Source organism: Hypomesus nipponensis, chromosome 8 (assembly GCF_054491055.1).
Source record: "Hypomesus nipponensis isolate SF chromosome 8, ASM5449105v1, whole genome shotgun sequence".
Classification (NCBI taxonomy): Eukaryota; Metazoa; Chordata; class Actinopteri; order Osmeriformes; family Osmeridae; genus Hypomesus; species Hypomesus nipponensis.
In genome coordinates, this window is record NC_140368.1 from 6,660,141 (window position 1) to 6,680,706 (window position 20,566).

At 43.3% G+C, this 20,566-nt stretch overlaps 1 protein-coding gene across 2 annotated transcripts in view; it reads right to left on the minus strand.

Annotated features, from left to right (window-relative positions):
- Window positions 1–19,837, minus strand: part of pou6f2 (POU class 6 homeobox 2) — a 60,496-nt gene extending 40,659 nt beyond the window's left edge. Inside the window, exons 1-3 of one of the 2 annotated variants that reach the window (XM_084703621.1) lie at window positions 19,657–19,837; window positions 5,961–6,058; window positions 2,063–2,282 (exon numbers count right to left, since the gene is read on the minus strand). In XM_084703621.1, the coding sequence (XP_084559747.1) occupies window positions 2,063–2,282; window positions 5,961–6,058; window positions 19,657–19,831 (493 nt within the window). In that variant the 5' untranslated portion in view covers window positions 19,832–19,837. The remainder of the gene's footprint in view (window positions 1–2,062; window positions 2,283–5,960; window positions 6,059–19,656) is intronic. The other variant, XM_084703620.1, reaches the window with a different exon arrangement.
- Between the last annotated feature and the right edge of the window lie 729 nt (window positions 19,838–20,566).

Here is a 20,566-nt window from a genome sequence, read left to right on the forward strand (position 1 = left end):
GTAGACTCGTTTAGACACTAAACACACACACACGATACACACAGCACCCCTGTTCCATTAAGCGAAACGAGTATATTAGTCGGTCATTAGCCGGCTCATTACATACAAACACAGTCAGGGCAGGGTCTCCACCCGGAGTCTTATTACCACCGTCGCACAGTTGTCTCTGTCTGATATGATGCTAATTAGCTAGCAGCGTGCCTGGCTGTTGAACACACTCACCCCCCAAGGTCATAGAAGGAGCTGACTGGTCCATGGTCGACTGAGGCAGGGGGCAATGGCATTAAACGTGTGATTAATCAGGCCTGGGTTGGTGCGGGATGGGTGTGTGTATGTGTGTGTGTGTGGGGGGGGTGGGGTTCGCCTGAGTTGGGGCCATCTGACAACGAAGGCGCTGTGCCAGCAGGCCTCATTCAGCAGAGCTGTGATGAGGCCAGACAGGGAGGAGGGGAGGGGAGCCTTGTGGCCAGAGGGGCCTGGACACAGTCAAGACATTTAGCTTCACTCCTGACTCGTGTCACTTCCTCTCCATGGAGGTCCCTTCACTACACCCCCTCAACAGCCCAGCGCCGCCCCCCCCTCTCCAGAGAGATGAACGTGTGAACAGGCAGTCTGCCCGTCAGGATGCACACTTATAAATAATCTGCCAAAATGGCATTTCTTTCTCTTTCTTTCTCTCTCTTTTTCACTTGTCCTCTTTCACACAAAAGCTGCTTTTGCTGCTTACTCCCACTCATCATCCCACTGAGTGAATTATTTACAGAAGAAAAACCTCAATTGATGTGTAATGGCCTCATCTTGAGCTGTATTACTATTAGCAGTGGTGGTAGAAGTGGTGGTACAGTGGTAGGCCACGGATGAAAAGTGATTGAGAGGTGTTTGTTTGCTTCACTCAACTTTCTGACAATGTGTTTGTCAATCACTTCTCACTGGGGGCCACTGTGCCGTCACAGCTGTGAGAGAGAGGACACTACTGAAGTGTGAGACGGGGGGCCGAAGGGCCCATTACCGTGCCCCTGGCTTCTCCGGGACACTCTGGTGCATCTTCAGAGGCTAGATGTGGGTTTATTAAAAGCCGTTCGCCCAGTAGCGATGGATGCTGTTATTTATGCATGTTTGTGTCCATTAGGGGCTTCCAACTTCAACATTTCCTCACTCTGGGCATCTGTCGATCCATTTCCTCACATACAGTAGAATTTGGGGGGGGTTACTCTTCAGCACTTTGTGCTACCCTGACATTATTGTAATCTCCTGCCCCTCCTCTCCCCCTCCCCTCCCCTCTCCCTCCACGCACTACTTTACATGCAGCCTGGCATCTTCTTACATTAGCCAGACCCTCATCTAAGATTCATGACACACGCTTTCCCCTGTCCATCCTTCAATCTAATGGTATAAAAGAGACAATGTTTTAAACATTAAAATGAAAACCATTTACAACTATGATCAAAAGAGAACACTTGGGCATTAAAGTTTAAAAAGGCGCCGATAAGTACAGCCAAGTGGACGGAGGGATGCGGAGGAGAAGAGAGAGAGCAACGAGGGGGAGAGTACGCTGAAAAAGGCATAAAGTGCTTTTGTGCCGCAAAACGTTGACCTGTAATTAATACGGCTCTTCCTCTAGGCAAGTTGAGCATGGTAGCTTTTTGGAATACAACCCCCTGAAGGATTCTTACCTGTTCCAGATTGTTTTAGAACATCTTTACATCTAAATGTACATCGTGAGCAGAGCATGTGTGACAGATCATACATAACCGTGTAGCAGGGTTAAAAACAAGGTGATCGGTAAGGAACAAATTCACTGAGAATTCACCAACCATCTTTGGTTTTCTGTACTATACACAATACCTTAAGATCAAACTGAATGACTAAGTAACTCAAATAAGCCGTGTTCATGTTCTTCCCATGAACAGTTAAAAACATCACAGAGCATTTTAACCTGAACCCACAGCAGGCTTAACTATCTCCATATTTCCCTTGTTTTAGAATAACTACTCTCAACACCCCATGTCCCCTTGCTCCCCCCCCCCCCGCCCCCCGCCCCCTCACCCCTCGTTCCTCTCACCTTGCAGGTTCTGTAGTGGGAGGGACATGAGCCCCCCTGCGGCTGCGGCTGCCACCAGGCCCTGGATGTTGGTGGTGGGCAGGGAGAGCACCAGACCCTGCTGCCCGCCCAGGTGCCCGCCCGCGTTGAAAGGGATGAGGATGGGTTGGTTGAGGCCTGGAGCCGCCCCAGACATCACCCCGCCCACGGCGTTGGCCAGTTGTTGAGCTACCAGGAGGGACTGCAACACACAGACACACGCGCACATAATTATAACATGCAAACCAGCTGAATGAACAAACACAAACATACATATAAAGGCATAGAATTTCAGCACACAAGCACATGTGGAAACTAACATGCCCTTTCAGCGTTCCAACACAGAAAAAAGAGAAGAAAATTGAAAAGGTATAGTACAGTATGGTACTATACAGTCAGTAAGTCAGCAGCTGTCAAATGTCAAATTATGTTTCACAAAGACCTCATAGTTCATGGCGGCAACTGGATAATGCTATCCTTTGGATTTCATAGATAGTGATGCTTTGAACAACTGTCGCATATTCAGAGTAAATCTACAGTAAATGAGACAAGCGTAGAGGAGTCAATGAAAGAGGCAGATTGGCTCACCCATAATGCAGATCTCAGAGGTGACTGAACTCGGCTCATGTACTTTATTATGTTGCCCATGTTACACAGTGGCAGGCAACATGTATTGCGGTGTATGGAAATGATCCAGCTTGGAAGAGAATGAGAAGGATGGAAATATTCTCTTTTTCAGAGATACAGAAGGGTTTACATTTGCTCTGAATGAACACGCCACAGATACCACAGAATCTACCAGAGGGCTGTTCACGGCTCTCTTGAAGAAAAAAATCAGCATTTTATTCCTTTTTCTGGGAGATAGAGTACATCAGCGTCTTCATGTCAGCATTCAGTCATATTAGCTGGAGCTGAATCTGTGCGGTCACACCCAGGGAATCTAAGATATGCTATCAGGGGTATCACCAAGGAGAGAGTAGGGGAGCACTTCAAATGTATTTTACAAGGAAGTGGTTTGCAAAGAGACAACAAACACATTTTGGGAGGTTGCAATTCTACCATTTCAGATCTGTGAAGACATTGTGGCTAACCAGAATTTTTTGAAATTCAAAGGTTTTATACAAAAAACAATGGATGAAAGCCATGCTTTAGTTTTTTTGTCACAGGTCTTAAACGATTCTCAGCTTAAAAATGTTGCGCGGCCCAGACGGCCCCGGTGACTCCTCTGTGGCGACCTGAACCCACGAGGCTTTAACTCCTCCTGTCAGCTTTCTGAATCGGTTCTGCATGTTGTGTCATGTGCAGCAAACGGAGAGAGGAAGGGCGGACTGGTGCGAAGACGGCTTCGTAATCCACGCACCGGCTGCTCGCTGGTGACAGCAGTGTCACTAAGATAAATCCTTGTGGTGCGGAAACCACGCAACCTCTCCGACGCAATCGCAGTTTAGGAAATGCGATGTCTCATTGTTTTAAACTCAGTCCAGGGAGGCCCAACGGATGGAAAATACATAGTTGTGATTGCTTATGTGTTTAATGGTGGTTAGTTGTGGGATGAATAAAGATAGGCTAATAGCCTCAAAGTGGCATTCTGTCCAGTGATGAGATGTTAGATGTCCCCCCAACATAATTTTATATGAAATACATCACAACGATGATTTGAGTTTTACATACTGTAACGTATTCGTCGTCATTTGCTTTCAAGCTTCATGACAATTGAAAACATGAACGTCAAGAATGTCTGGCAATATTTGACAACTTTCAAAGTCACATTCGTCATTAACGTTTAATGATAAATTAGTAATTTGAGAGCTCAAAGAAGCCGTGGAGGACCTGAACAAAGGCGGCTCATCAGCTGCAAGTGACATATGTTTTAATCTTCGTAAACTAAATTTCATCTTGAATTGTAGCTGCAGATAATCATAGACAGCCTTTGAACATTTCATCTTCGAGTCAACCTAAATTAGATTTTGTCATCTGACAAAGACGACAAGCGTTAGCCCACATAGATGGGAATGACATTAAAAAACAATGCCACGTAACATAGCGGATAGTTTCATCACATGCACAAGTCTAGTAAATATCTCAATATTTGTGTTGTGTGGCTTGTCTTGTTGTATGGCTTGTCTATTTGTGTTGTGTGGCTTGTCTTTTGTGAAGTGTCTGTTCAACCTTGATACAAGGACTGAAATTTTTGACTGAAGTGTGATAATAGATTTTTCATACATTCATTTTCATGAATGTGTCTCTTGATTTGTCAACTTGCACCCTCACACACAAGGGAGATGAATGTCTAGAAAACAAAGAAAAACAGTAATGGAAAGAGCCTAATCTGCTTCTCTGGGTATTAAACTAACTATGCTCCCCCCCCCCCCCCCCCGACACACACACACTCTCAATCTATCTCTCTCTCCCCCCTCTCTCTTACCCCCCCCCCCATTTCTCTCCCCCCCCCTCTCTCTCTCCCCCCTCTCTCTGCCCCCCCCCTTTCTCTCCCCCCTCTCTCTCTCCCCCTCCCCCCCCCCTCTCTCTGTCTCTCTCTCTCTCCTCTGTCCAGGTCTAGAGGGGCCTCTGGTCTGTAGCTACAGTATGTGTCTGGCAGGCCTGACAGTCTGGTGTTGAGGAGTGGGCTCCCAGGGCATCCAGACAGACACGTGTGTTGCTGTGAGCCGGGCTCTGGATGGGGGGCTGGTGTCTGGATGAGGAACCCTGCCTCTCTGCCCATCAGGGAGCACCGCGCCCCTCTATCCACCTGGCAGCTCTGGCACTGAGAAATTGCCCATAATCACCCAGATAGCACACTTTTGTCATCCTAACTGCGAGAAGGAAAGGAGGTAAGGTGGATTCATGTTGGGTAAACTGCCCTCGGATAATGGCTGTTCGCACAATATCCGGCTCTGTAGCGAGGATCTATCAAAACATATTGATCCAGAAGCAAGCGAATTGGTTATGGCATGCGGAGAGTCTTTGTTTCTGAAAAGTGTTAGCTTCACTGAGCCTAGCCTGACAGCATTAATATATTAGACTGTGACAGAGGGAGGCCAGGCTGCACACAATCTACACATTGCAGCTGCTCAAAAATATCCATAACATTTTTTACACGTATTCTTTTTCTATGTGCTTTCTATGTATTGCACATAAGTGAACACAATTGTCTTATGCCATGAATTGTTCACAAACTTCATTTGTAACTGGTGAAAAGCTGATTGAGATTTTCACAGAGGAGTGAGTCACAGAGTTCCCTTCATGCCTCCCCTTCAGTTTCTCCTCATGAGGGTTGATTGAGTGCATGTGGAGCCCTTCATGGAGAAAGAGTGCAGGGAGACTGACCTCATTAGCAGCTGTGTCTGTTGAGGGAACCCTACGCTGGGTGGTGTGTGTGCGTGTATGTGTGAGAGAGAGTGTGTGTATGTGTGTGTGTGTGTGTGTGTGTGTGTGAGAGAGAGAGAGAGTGTGTGTGTGCTCAGAGGTGGCAGCACACAGCACTAATGAGATGATGTTCATTAAACACTACTGAGCCACAATGCCAATAAATCCAATCAGAGTCGACTGTCTTATTAAGCCTTCCAGCGAGACTGAGGGTTGGAAGTCTTTGTTGACGGGGACTGGGGAAGCGTATGCGTGATGGAACAAACCTGGGGAGGTATTTGCATAGCAGCTCACAGATACAAAATCAGCTGCAACTGAGCTTGCATAGTGTCCATGCAGTCTCAATCAAATGGTACAACTGATTGTAGATCAGTCCTCTCAGTGTCAGAAGCCTTGTAAATGCATGGCAGGCTTAATCATTCAGTTCATTTCCTATGCCCTGGCCTGAGAGTGCACGCTCCCTTGGGGCCTCGATGGGGCAACCTGTAGAGGCTGGCAGGTGTGGCAGACTCACCTGGGGTCCTACTGAGTAGGCAGGGTGAGAATGACCCAACCCACCCTGCTCTGAGGGACTGCTGCTGGCATCTGACTGAACAGAGCCTTCCCGGGCACCTGGGAGAGAGAGAGATAGAGAAGGACAGAAAGAGAGAGAGAAAAAAAAAAAACATCATTTAACCTCTAAAGCAATCCAAAAACAGACACAAACATGTGCATTCTCACAATAAACCAAGCTATCATGTCACAAGCTTCCAGTAGCGCAGTACAGAGGGAGGTGTGTGTACAGGGGGGGGGGGGGGGGTTATGTTTAAGTGCTTCATAACCGCCGCAGAGCGCTTCACAATCAGCGCTGAATAAATTACTCGTCCAGCTGAGAGTCCCATTGATGTGGGATAATGCTTGGCACACGCTCCCCGACGGAGCCGATTACATCTGAGGGATGGAGCACCACAGCTAAGTGAGGGGACACATTATTCATCCATTTACATCATTGAGTACCAGCAGACATCTACACTGCCCCCTCCTTCCCTCTCCTCCCCTCCCCTCCCCTCCCCTCCCCTCCCCTCTCCTCTCTCTCTCTCTCTCTCTCTCTCTCTCTCTCTCTCTCTCTCTCTCTCTCTCTCTCTCTCTCTCTCTCTCTCTCTCTCTCTCTCTCTCTCTCTCTCTCTCTCTCTCTCTCTCTCTCTCTCTCTCTCTGCCTGCAGCAATGAGACATAATTAGAGCAGTTTGCAATGAGGGCAGGGCAGAGCATAGTGGAGGCAGACAGGGACATGATAATAAGTCTGCTGATGGCTGGAGGGAACGCTCCACACAGTGGCCTCCAGGGTGGGACCAGAGCTAACACACAGGTTTAGGGGACCTAGGGAAAAACAATCCTAACCCTTACTATCAGGGACTACTGAATCTCCCTGATTATCAGGGTGTTGGGATGGGAAACATGTCTGTCAGCTCTTAAGAGTTTCTATCCAACTTCAGATGAATAAACAGCAAACTGTGTTCATCTCTCAATATCTCACATTTCACACAGGGGGAGTCAGAATGATTTTTTACTTGCATGTTGATATGTAGTTTATGAGTGCAGCCTGATAAAACAAACTTTTGAATTGTGTGGAAATGTTGAATAGTAAACCGTATCCCTAAGTTTTTCAGTTGAAGAATGTCTTAAGACTAACTAAACTCAATGTACCTCTAGGCTATGCTGTGTCTTAATGAATTAAATAGACTTTAATCAAAAATCTATTTTGTAACAACTTGTAAGGACTGCTTGAGAAACAATTTTACTGCAGAAATCTCAGGTCAAACTTGAAAGTAAGCAACAGTTTCCTGAGTGTTCTTTAAACCAACATTCAGTCTTAGATTGAATATTTATGTTGTACAGCCGTATTGCCATGTATGTCGTATTGCCTACCCAGTATGTGTCTTTGCCAGTATGCTTGTGCCTGTTTCTCTGTGTGCGTGCGTGCGTGCGTGCGTGTGTGCGTGCGTGTGTGTGCGTGCTTGTGCACGTTTGCATTACCTCCTGAAACTCCACTACGCCATCCAACATCATCTCAGCTTTACATAAAATCCAAATAATTGGTGAATTGGATGACCTACCAAATGAACCTGAAACATTTGATGGTTGATTTGAAAGCCCAGGGGGACAAAGACCTCTCTTCTAGCTGGTCCTTATACCTCAGAATGAGTGGATCTGTGCTTGGATATCGGGCTACATCCACCATTCCCTGGCTTGTCAACCTTCCTGTCTCTCACTATTGTGACAGCTCAGCCTCTTTTCACCCATTATTTCACCCATTATAGGTCACTCACAGTCCCACTCAGTGGCATAAATGTTCACAAATAAGAATAAATCGGTCAGGATACACAGCATCACAGAGCTTTTGGTCTTTGAAGCTGTCTGTTTTAAGAACAGGTGCAGTGTTGCCTCAGCTACTTCTGTCTTTATTTCCTCCCCGTAGCAACCACAACTGGAAAAAAACTTTATTCAGACAGTATTTTGACCATATCTCAAATATTTTATCATTTGACAGAAGTACAAAATAAGATTGATTACAAATGTGCATGGTAAGGAAGAACTGTGATAAATCCACAGCATAAACAAGCTTTGAGTATGGTCTGATTTGCATTGCTTTCGATATTTGCTAATAGATAACAGGGTATACTTTTCTAATCAGGGAAATCATTCCACTCCATTATTGATGAGAGAATCATAGTTTACAAAACATTGTGACAATACAATGAATAAATAATGAGTGCATAGCTCTTAAATGTGGTCTGGCTTAACCACCAGTTGTGAATAATATATTATTTTTGATAAGCAGTGCAGATGGATCGGTTATTAAATAACTGGGCTCTACCGCTTTCATTGCATCATCTCACAATAACTTAGCAGTGTGTTGGGAAAAATCCTGATCCCCTTGCAAATATCTGTAACGTTAACACATTTATCCCCAGCTAAAGAAATCGATAATAAATAAATGCGCATGCACATCTTTTCCCCAAGGTGCTGGTATGCTTCCTTTAACTAAATTAAAACCTGACAGGGGAAATATCGAGGGACTCCATCTTCAATTCCCTTTTATTACCAAATCCTTTGTTCTTTTTAACCTGCTTATCTAATATAAGAATATCTGTTAAGTGGATTTGCTTTCAGACATTAACACAGGTCTCACAGTAGCAATTCTGACATGAGAAATTAATAAAACTTTTTCTAATTAGAAATCCGTCACTAAAGATTATTTAAAGGAAGAAAAATGATGTACTGCTATTGTACCAATATTATAAAGCAAATCAACTTAAATGACATTCACCAGAAAAGTATATTAAATAAAATGAATAAACATCTTGGAGATCTCCAATGTTTTTGTCCCACTGTAGTTGGGGGCTTATTCGAGGTTGTACTGCAAGGTGTGGTCTTCAGTACTGAAGAGAGAGTGTCATGCCGTACAGTATGGTGTTTTCATTACCTAACCTAGTGATCGACTTCCTAGGAGGGACTTTGGTATGAATACAGTGCTTCTCTCAATCACAACCGATAACCTTGAACCGAGAGACAGTCAGAGAGTCACAGTCAAGTTTTGTTATATGCTGTTTGGATCCTTATTATGATTGCTTTATTCATATTTATGTGAACCACTTTATTACACTTTAATAAATATATAATCTCTATATAATTTCTCTCTCTCTCTCTCTCTCTCTCTCTCTCTCTCTCTCTCTCTCTCTCTCTATATATATATATATATATATATATATATATATATATATATATATATACATATATATATATATATATATATATATATATATATATAATAGTTTTTACGACTGTTTCCACAACTAAGATCAGTTTGGGTTCTAGAGTGGTTTGTGTACCTTTGGAAATATTTCCAATATCTGCTACAGTAAATTCCTTTTGCATTGATCACAGAGTGCTGACTGGAGGAGGGCTCTGAAAGTAGCAGCAGGCAGAGGGATTTCTATGGAGTGTTAAGAGCTGTATTTATTTGACATCATCTGTAGCTTGTCTCAATGCAGAGTGCTGCCCCCAAGGATACCCCCCACCCCCCACCCTCCCCTCTCCTCACACACACACACACACACACAAAACAATTAGCCCGGATTTCATAAAGCAATCAGCAGGCCACCTTTTATAATGCAGCTGCCTCATACATTGACCATCTGAATGAAATGGCTGTTATTGAAGGCTTTGTGTCAGGGCCAGCTTTCTGCCCCCCAGTGACTTTGCGAATCAATTTCGCCCCATAAAAGAAGCTTTAACACTTACAGCTATTTTGGAGGAAATGCCTTATGTAAGTTGTCAAATGTGTGTGAGAGCCACAGGAACGATTCAAGCCTTTCATCATGAACCGTGCCAGTCTCTTCAAAAAGGTTAGCTGAGGGCATTTGCTAAATTTTGCAGAGCTGTAGTAACACATCACTTTGTGGCTTTGTGGAAATTATGTCAATGCTTAAGGCAAGTTATTGGATTTGGTAAATATTTGAACTGACATAATTGATCACAGTTTTATCACAGTATTACAACATGAATGACTGCTATTGACAAATTAATTGATCAGATAGAGGAGAATGCTTTAAACTGAACCACATACATTTATTGGATTGTTTTATCAATGTGTTTGTGCAGTCAAAAAATAGACAGTGAATCCAAGCATTAGTGAATTATAGGATAGTCATGGATTGGCTAAATAAATGACAAGTCACATCATACACAAGGTTTAACTCAGTCAATACGTGGTCAATTGGGCCAAATTGTTTGGCGATTGATTTCACTAATGCAGTTGGAAAACTTGCTTTTATGACTCTGACATTGAAACAGTAGCCATGTGCAAACATATGAACACACACATACGCTCAGACTCTACAGGGACCTAAGCCTTTGACGCTTTGTAGGTGAAGGCAGACAAGAGTATCTTTTCAAACGTTGCCACCTTCTCTTTTTTGTCATCTTTCATCAGGTATTAGTCCTCTAAAACCCTCACCAATAACACAGCCACATTATCTGATGCTGACAAGCCCAGGTGCTCTTTGGTGGATGGGCTCCAAAGGAGCTGGGGGTGGCAGTGGGGGTAACACTCTGTCCAGAGGCCAGGGTAGAGAGGCCGTTGGGTGGTGAAAAAAGCTACAAATTTGTGGGGTCCGGACCCCACTGGAAACCACTACTAATAATATTGATGTAATACTATTACGAGCACTGGGCGTGGGGCTGATTGGAAACTTCTCATTTCATTGATGAAGGACCCACAGTAGGTCATGGTGAATAGTGAACAGAGGTCCAGTCTATCTAGGTCATTAAGAACTGATTCCCATTAGAGCAAAGGGTGGACATCACAGGCAGGCACACGTATCTCACACATTAAGTCTTCAACCAATAAGAGGAAACATGGAGTGAGGGTATGACACCGGAGGTAAAGTTAGGCTTTGTGGTGATGTGGATTGGATTTTTACGTCTCAGCAGTTCCCCATTTTTGCGTGATCAAAGAAAAGAGATGGAAAGATGGAGAGAGAGAGAGAGAGAGAGAGAGAGAGAGAGAGAGAGAGAGAGAGAGAGAGAGAGAGAGAGAGAGAGAGAGAGAGAAAGAGAGAGAGAGAAAGAGAGACAGAGAGAAAGAAAGAAAGAAAAAGAGAAAGAAAGAAAGAAAGAAAGAGAGAGTGAGTGAAATGATAAGGGAAAGTCTAAGGGACTATGTGCACACAGAAGTAGAAGAAAAATAAACAAGAGTTCAATAAGCCAATAAGCTGCAAACACCACCAGCATATCTTAGTGTAATGTAGTTTCCATGGAGATGTGCATTAAGAAATGCCCTGTCTTGCACAGCAGAACTAACTTGCACTACACGTTAACAGCACGGACAAACAGACACTGTCCCCCCGCAGTTGAATGGGGCCTCTAAGTACTGGTCATCTGTATGGTAATGTGGCTCATGTCAGAGAAGGGAGCACGTTCCCCTAGTTATGCTCTCAGGGCTGGCCACAGGGGGACAACAGGCTCTCTGGGCCAGAGAAGAGGCCTGGCTCTGCTCTTTACCTGGCTCCCCCTCAGCTGTGGAGAGGAGAAGAGAGGCCTGAGTACAAGAGGGACAGGAGGAGGTAAATTGGAGAGGAGAGGTAGTGCTCATCCCAAAGGTCAAGAAGGAGAGAGGGAGAAGTGGGGGGGGCTAGAAAGGGAGGAGAGAGAGTGAGAAAAAGAGACAGAGAGAGGGAAAGAAACGGAAGAAGATGAGAGAAAGGGAGTGGGATGTGGAGTGCAGGAGAGGATAAGAGTGAGACATAGAAATAGAGAGAGAGAGAGAGAGAGAGAGAGAGAGAGAGAGAGAGAGAGAGAGAGAGAGAGAGAGCAAAAGAAAGGCAACATTTGGACGGCTCTCTGGGGACCAGAACACTTTGCTCATGAGCACATCTGTGGTAGACCCGTCTCCTCATTCACCAGGCAATGTCAACCTGATTACCTCAGGGTTGAACGAGACAAATAACAATCCACAATTATTCCTCATCCTTTTACGGCCATAAGTAGAGGGCTGGACGCCGGGATCAGGACCTGCCTGAAAGAGCTCTCTAAGCCTTTTAGGAGCCAAGGAGAGTTGAGGTGCCTCCATCACCAGGGAGGCTACTCCTCCTTGCTTAAATTACTGAAATGATATTTGAGGTAAATAGGATTCAGCCTGATGGCCCCTCCATCCTTATCTTTCTGCCCTCCCCCTGCCCACCCCATACCTCATACATCCTGTCTCATGTGGAGAAGTTGTAAAGCTATATAGATCCATGTAATGAATATCAGATACACATTTGACATAATCGGTACTGCATAGATAGGTTCATCAAAAGCATATTATTTGTTCTTCACATTTTAATTATTACCCATTTTTATGAAAACAATTGTACACAGTGAAGATGGAAACAGATTTTAGCATCAGGCTGAGGACTCCTTGTCCAAATTGAGTCTGTATTCCCACTCTGTATCTGGTCAAGTGAGAAAAAGCGCAGGACAATTGGGGTTGGGAGGGAGAGGGGGGGGGGTGGTGTTGACTGTTGTAGGGGTGGAGGACTGGTTCAGCTTAGGGGGCTAGACACCCACACGTCATGCTTGACACATCAGCCTTACACCCTCAGGCTAACCAACACTAATGCTCCCTGCCCCCCCGCCCCACTTTCTACCCCCTTGCCTCCCCGCCCCCGCCCCTGTCCCTCCAACCACCACTCCCTCCCTCACCCCATGCTGTACACCGTCAGAACACACTCACCATGATAATGTATCTGCCTCAGAATCTCTGGATTCCACACACTGTGACCTAATTCACCTTAATCAGGATCCCAAATCCAGAAATGATTCGTGCCATGTTTAACTTTCGGTCATCAGGTTTCGGCCCCTCTTGAAAAGATGGAGGGACCCAAGCCTGTGAGAGCAAGCAGGGGAAACACTGGGCAGAACAGACCATTCCACACGCTGAGGGAGAATTTCCACCACACAACCCGTCTGTGTTGCCGCCACGGCGAGAAGGTAGGGACAGACTATTGCTTTGAAGCGCATAACTCCATTTCCTGGAAAAAAGAACCATCGTTGTGTTATTCCACATCCTCAGATATGAAATAGAGAAAAAAAACATAATAACTTCTCGATAGACTGGATCTTGCCTGCCCTATACCCCCCCCCCCCACCCACCTACACCACTCTTCTCACCCTCCACTCCCCCGCCTCATCCACACACACCCTTTTCTTCTTCCCTCAATCTTTGGTTTCAAAGGAAGCGCATCAGCCAGAAGGACAGAAGGTTATGCATTAGTACTGGTCATTGCTCAAAGAGCTAGAGTTATAAATAATAAAGGGTGGTGAAGGACACAGGGGCGCTGGGATACATCTCTGGTTCACGCCACACAAGTCAAAGACAAGATTTGTAATTTCCATTCTGAAAATGTGACCCTTCCCGCTTCGATTACAGCAACACCATCTGTGTCAAAAAGCTGGAGTTGTAAGAGCCTCTCTGCGTGCTCAACATGAAGGCCTTGATGATGTTGTGGCATACAATATGGGGGCCTACGCTAAAAAATGACTTAAAGAGACAATATGAAAGCAAGTAGGTATTGATATTCATACAGTATTTCCTTTACAATATTGCCATGCTCTTTGGAATATTTTCATTGAAAAATAACATGCATTTTAGAAAATGCATTCTGACAGTATGCACACCAAGACTCAACCCCAGGATTACGCTGTCACTCACTTTGAAGTGCTGAGTGTCATTGCGAGTTGTATCAACATGATTGGAAGTTACATAAAAAAAACAAACAATGACCTTCTATGCCTACATGTCCTCAAACAAGACTCCCAGCCAGTGTGTGTTTGTCCTATGATGGTGTTCATCACTGCTTCCCCCGGTCTCCTCAGTGCTCTCTCCGCTAAGTAAATAACTTCTGCCTGGCCCGCTCAGAGCGTATTAGAGAATGTATGACACCTGCTTTGCAAGCATGCATTAATCCAGTTTTCAAGTTAACGCTGAGCAGAAATCCTCATAATGAGATCCTGGACCTGCGGATGGAGAGGCCTGCCTTCCTCTTCCTCCGTTCCCCAGTCCTACTGTACTGAGCAGACTCCTTCAGGCACAGGGGCTTTGTGCCACTTTATTACTTATTCTGAGCGCAGAACATTATAAGCCTCTTTACATTAGCAGCCCCCCCCCCCCCTTCCCCAACCCACAGCCCCTCTTCTCCCGTGTATCCAGTTCACTAAGCTGATTACGCAAAATAATAAGCAAGAAAGGCCGCCTCCAGCGCTGTCTGTGTACCTTGTGTCTCTATGTGTGCACATTAGTGTGTGAATGTGTGTGTGTGGGTGTGTGCGTGTGTGTTCATGTGTGTGTCTGTTTTTAAGAAAATAAGATTCAATGGTATAGTTGATTCGGTCAAAACTATGTATTTTTTTATGGACACAAGACAGTCTTGTCAATTACATGCTAAACCATCTCATCTAACTGCTAATAATAGACTGTGAAATTAATCAATGCACATGGGTATCAATTGGTTATGATCGTTTCATGGGGGGTCAAAAGGCTGAATCATATTTTAAGATTGCAATAAGCACTGGTTGAAAAGGGGCAGAACTTAAAGGGGTATAATTCTTTTTTTTAAGTTACTGGTGCTAAAGCACACCAAACACAAAATGATAGACATTGTCAAACGTGTCTGTGATCCACATAATGTACAGTAGTTATGCACAGTAAGTTCTAATGTATCATGACACATGACAGGGCACAAAATCATGCATTACAGTATGTCTGTCCATTTGTATAGCCATTTTTGTTGTTCGGAATGACCTCCAATCACATAAATCTATAAAAGGTTCTCTTTTTCTCCCTGTTTTATCTGTAGGTGACCTTTCTGAAAATGTTCCCTCCATTTTGGCAGAGTCTGTATAAGTGCAGGCCATTTCATGTGGACAGTAAGTGTATGAAAAGAGCGCTCCTGTCGTTCCAGCCGGGCTCTCTTTGACAGGATGATGATAGAAGCGTCACATCCTTGGGAGACTAAATGCAAACTGACAAGACACGAGTCTTTGGTAGCTGAATATAATACCGAATTGTGCTCAGAGTGTCTTATTATCTTGTCTGTTGATGTTTGAAAGGGGGAGATTTGCTTGAGAAGACAGAAAACGGCACACATCCATGCCACATCTCGTTCTCTCCCCCCACCCTCCCCCCTTTTCTCCCCCCCCAAAAAAGGAATAGCTTGACTTTCTAACCACAGCTTTGCCACCTTATGATCACTTTTTCCTGGAATAAAGAGCCGTCGCCAGGGTGTTTGTGCTCCCTTACATTCTCTGATAGCTGGAGTGGAAGACTTATTTGCACAAGGCACCTAAGAAGAGGAGCGCCCCCATTTCAGCAGGGAGCTGTGTGCAGTGAGCAGAGGCTTAGGGCAGACAAACAGTGGCCTGCTGCCACTGCCTGTGGATGCTTCATTATGTTTAACCTTGGCACCCAGGCACCCACATGTATGGCTAGTAAACTAACAGTACCGCAAAGAAGTACCCATTCAGAGATCCAATGCCAACAAGAGCAAATCACACTTAAAGCTAGCGAGACCTGAGACGCACGCATGCATGAACACACACACACACAAGCACACACACACAAGCACACTCACACACTCACATAAACACACAGACATTTGACAGTTTGTGCCTGTGCATTCAATCCTGTACGGCAAATGGGAATAGTTTTAACATCAGAGGAACAAAAGCCAAAGAACAGTAAAATGTTTTTATAGAGAGGTTTTGTAACTTTTACACAATATTGTACTGTATGGCCGCTACAGCTATTGACTGCCTATGGTACTGTAGAATTCCAGAGAGTATTCAACTTAATAGTTTATGACCATGTTTCTTGTGTGCATCCACATTATCAGAAAGAACTGTTGGCCACTGACACCTCTCTCTCTCTCTCTCTCTCTCTCTCTCTCTCTCTCTCTCTCTCTCTCTCTCTCTCTCTCTCTCACACTTCTCACCTCTCACACTTACTCTCTCTCTTCCTCTCTCTTACACACCCACTCACAGACACTCTTTTTCCCCAAATAAAATGTTTTGTGTCATCTTAGCGTAACACCAACCACAAATTAGTTTTTGAAATCTGAACATTTACTCTAGAGTTCCTCACCTCCAAGTCTTTTATAGCCTCAAAGACTATAAGGACAGACTTTTGTAAACCCCAACATTTATAATTGTTTTTCCAAGAGTCAATTATTTTTGGCTTTGATTAGTGTAGTGTATTACTAAAACTAAATGTATTGCATGCCTTGTGGTTTGGATATAGAGAAGACGCTGTATTGTGAGTTTACAAATGCTACTCTCTTATACATTCCCTTACTCGGTCACTTGCTGTCATTTCCTTTTCTCTACATCTCTAGGACCCTTGTTCTGTCTCTGAGTCCCTCTGGGTCTCTGGAGCATTGGTATCCAGGGCCGGAGTGAGCTGTGCCAGTCTGCCTAGAGCAAACCCTACGGCACAGCCCCAGGCTGGCACCCACCCCCACCACCCCCCTTCTGTGCCACCAGACAGGAGGAAAGCTCTTTCCATCCATATATAGATATCATCTTTGACCAAATATACCATGCCCTTCGAACACATATTGAAACACAATTATGACGCTATGATGAAACCAGAACATTTCAGGCAGTTCAAACCGTTCCACTGTTTTCATCAGGGGATAATAGTTGCATTACATAATTCAATCTGGTTATTAATGTTGAAAGAGGGTTAGGGTTAGGGTTAGGGTTAGGGTTAAAGAGATGTGTATGTGTGAGAGATAAAGCGGGAGGGAGAGAGAGTGAGAGAAAGAGAGAGAGAGAGAGAGAGAGAGAGAGAGAGAGAGAGAGAGAGAGAGAGAGAGATGGAGGAGGGAGAGGAAAGCTTGATTCTTATTAAAGGCAATTGTACCTCTGCTGAGAAGAACATGTAACAGTACACTGTTCTTTGTTTTGGATTCTAGCCCAGGGATATTCTAAAAAATTCATCTGACTGACAACTGGAAACCTCACACTGATCAGCATCGGTTTTTCTGTTGGTAAACCCTCTTCAAAATATTATTTAAAAAATAAAACCTATTTAATGTCTATATGCCATTCTGATCTTTGTTATTGTCAGTGTGAGTACAGTATTGTTGTACAATGGGATTTGTTTACTTGATTATGGGATGTTCAGCATGGCAAAATTGTAGTGATTAGCGATGAGTACTGCAACAAACAGTCGTGACTTACATGTAGCTTTGATGAGACATCACTTGTTAATGCATTTTCATAGTGCTCCAGTATCACCATAATCTGCTGTGATGTCAAACTCTGTAGCGAACACAACATCTCTGTTTAGGGGTGGAAGGATGGATGGGTGACACACCTCCTCTCTGAAAAATTGTTTTCTCTGCAGAAATGTGCCTGCATCTCTTATCTGACTCAAATTGAGGTGGAAGTCACAAGAATTGCAAATAGAACTTGACATAGGAAAAACCATGAAAGTAAAGAAGGAATTGTTTTGCTCTCTGTAGTCTAAAAGATAATAGGAAAAAATAGAATTTCAGCTTTTTGCAAAAGAAAATGTATGTCTAAAGATTATTGGAGGTATTATGCTAGGCCTGTTTTTGAAAAATGTTCACAGTCTCATCTTTTTATGGTTCTTTTGGACAGATGAAATTATCTGAAAATGCTTTTATTTTAACCTGGATAAACACCACCAAATTATGACAATGCTAACCTAAAATGTAAAATGTGTAGAAATGCTATTAAAGTACTTCCCCAACCTAGTCATAAACACTTCCCTAAACAAAAATACTTTTATGGTAAATTAAAGGTAAAGTTCAAGTTACTGCTTGAATCCAGTACTATATTGTACACCAATAATACAAGTATTGAGTTTACGGATTTGCTCCGGAACATTTCTTGTTCCAAAACAAACACATTCAGTAAGTGAAAAGGGTTCTATCTGGAACCTTTGAACTATCTGGAAGCCTTTTTGCAGTTCAATGGTGGCAAATGGTTCTATTGTAACATTCTTTTTTAGAGTGTGCAGCACAGGGCCATCTGTGGTTTACAACCTTGCCTAGAATGATGAGATGTGTCAAAGGTAATAAAGTCATATCATCCATGACATGAAATAGGCTTTTATGGAAATACAATAGAAAAGGTTGTTTTATATAGATCACTTAATATTTATTATACTATTCACAACACATACAACCAATTGTCACAGTTGATTGACCTAATACAATGTACAAGTTTAAATTCTATTTTTGAATTTTAAAGCATATATTTTATCTGGACGAACAATTTGTTTTAAATGTATGTTAAAGGTTGTGAAAATATAGCTAGTTCCAAATTGAAAATGCAATGCAATACAACCTATAAGTATAACCAATTAATGACTGAGATTGGAACATTTTGCAATATCAATACAACTTAAAATAACAGTTGCACAAAAGTAAAATATGAACAAGCACAGCAAAAGAGGTTAATATCTTTTAACCTTCACTGAATAAAAACATTATTGTGATCCATAACAGATGTAATAACATCTGTGTTTTAATTACGCAGAAAAATATTTCAACCTCATTGCCCCTATTGATTCATCATTGTGCCCCACGATTGAATTAAACTGTCTAAATGATTTGATTAACTTGTGAACAGAAGCATATCCATTCACTTGGTGACAACTGAGGCCTTCAGCCTCAACACATAATAAATGACAGCTAACAATAATCGGTTGTCCAGCAATTTGTCCTCCTATTTGTCTGTTTAAATGTATAAGAAATTATAAGCATTTGAGAAAAGGTGTCTCAGTGCAGACACCTGACAAATTTACTTCTTTTTTCAATTAATTAATTTACTGTACTATACAAAACATTATTGTATTAAAATAAACAACAATAAAATGCTAAATATAGTTGTATATCATTTACTAATAAAAATGTAATGTTCATTACAGATATGCTATGCTGTCTGAATTCACTAGGAGTTTTATGGTGGTAGGAAGTATGAAAGAATGAGCAGCCTAAAGGAGGCCCACACCACATCTCTCCTGGCAAATAATGATTCTTGCAGTTAGATAAAACAACATTTAGGTTTTGGAAACATTTCTGAAATGATTGCATCCACTACACCACTCTTTGTAAACAATCCAAACAGTAATCTGTCATTTTTATGTCTTAAGGAACAATTTACTCATGCAATTAACTGATTTGTTGTGTGTTCTCTTGACTGATTTCCACTCATACCAAAAACAGGCTTATCTTCCAATTGTATTAATCTTTTAATTGATCAACATAACCATTGAAATAAAACATAAATCTGTAAAGGACTTAGTTTTACAAAAAAGTAGTTTTACATATTTTAAATAATTGTAATAAATTATCATAGTGGGACACCAAAAAGTATCCTGCTAACTAAAAGCTGTTTTGAGCACTCGTTTCATGAATTACCATCCTCCACATCTCTGTCAGTCCTGTTGTATTCAGTTCCTCTCTGCTCTTCAACTTAGTTTGATGTCTGTCTGCTCACTTCTCTGACACTTTCAACCATACATAAGTTACTGTGGAGCCCCCCTCCAGGAGGCACCCAGAACAGAGGCATCTGCCTCGCCTGTCAAGCCCCTGACCAGCTGCACAAAGACAGAGAGACAGAAAGACGGTGAGATGGAGAGGTGTTTGGCCGACTCACCGTACAGCTTGTTGGGAGTGTCCACTCTGTCGTTGGCGTCAGAGGACAGGAGAAGGGGGTCGTCGTTCAGCTCACTGTCCGGAGACGCCGGCGCTTTGTCGTCCGCCCGGAGTTCCGCCGCGCTCATCTCGCTGCGCAGGGAGAGCAGCGGCTTGCTCAGCTGCCCTGTAATCATCGGATCCTGGAGCGGAGCTGCCTGCCAGAGCCCAGGTGGGAAATACAAAAACAACCTGCTTAGATGCTGCTTCTCCGTCTCACTCACACTGCCTCCTCTCTCTCCCTTTATCTCTCAATATCTCTCTATCTCTGTCTGTCTGTAACCCCTTACCTCTCCCTCTACCCCTGCTCTCCCTTTCTATAGCTCACTCATCACTCTCCCTCTATCCCTCCCCTCCCCTCCTCCTCTCTCTCTCTCCCCCGCTCTCTCTCCTTTATCTGAGGCTGCTGCCTGGTGAGGAGTTGTTAGGGATCGCCTGGCTTTGCCATTATAGCCTACAGCCTTAGAGGTGATCCACACTGCTCAAAAGACCCATCTGTACACACAGCACATGTCACACTTTCATACACAGCGCAGGGATTACCCCAGGAATTCAAATTTGCAACTTGCAAAAATATCTAAGTAAAATGATGAATTAAATAATAAAATCATGTAAAATATTTAAATATCGCATTCATTATTCAAATAATATGTGGTAGCAGCTGAACAAGGTTGGTATTACTTCAAAGAGTGGGAAGTGTAAGATTATACAAGTGATCAGAAGTAAAAAAGTCAAGGCCTGTTTCAATCTGTTCAGCATCGTTTGTGCCCCCAAAACTGTTACATTTGATAGAAAAGCATTTTCAATCATTTCCAATTGCTAACAAAACGAATCATAGAAATTGTTGGGTAATGACTGCTACTCTGTTTCAT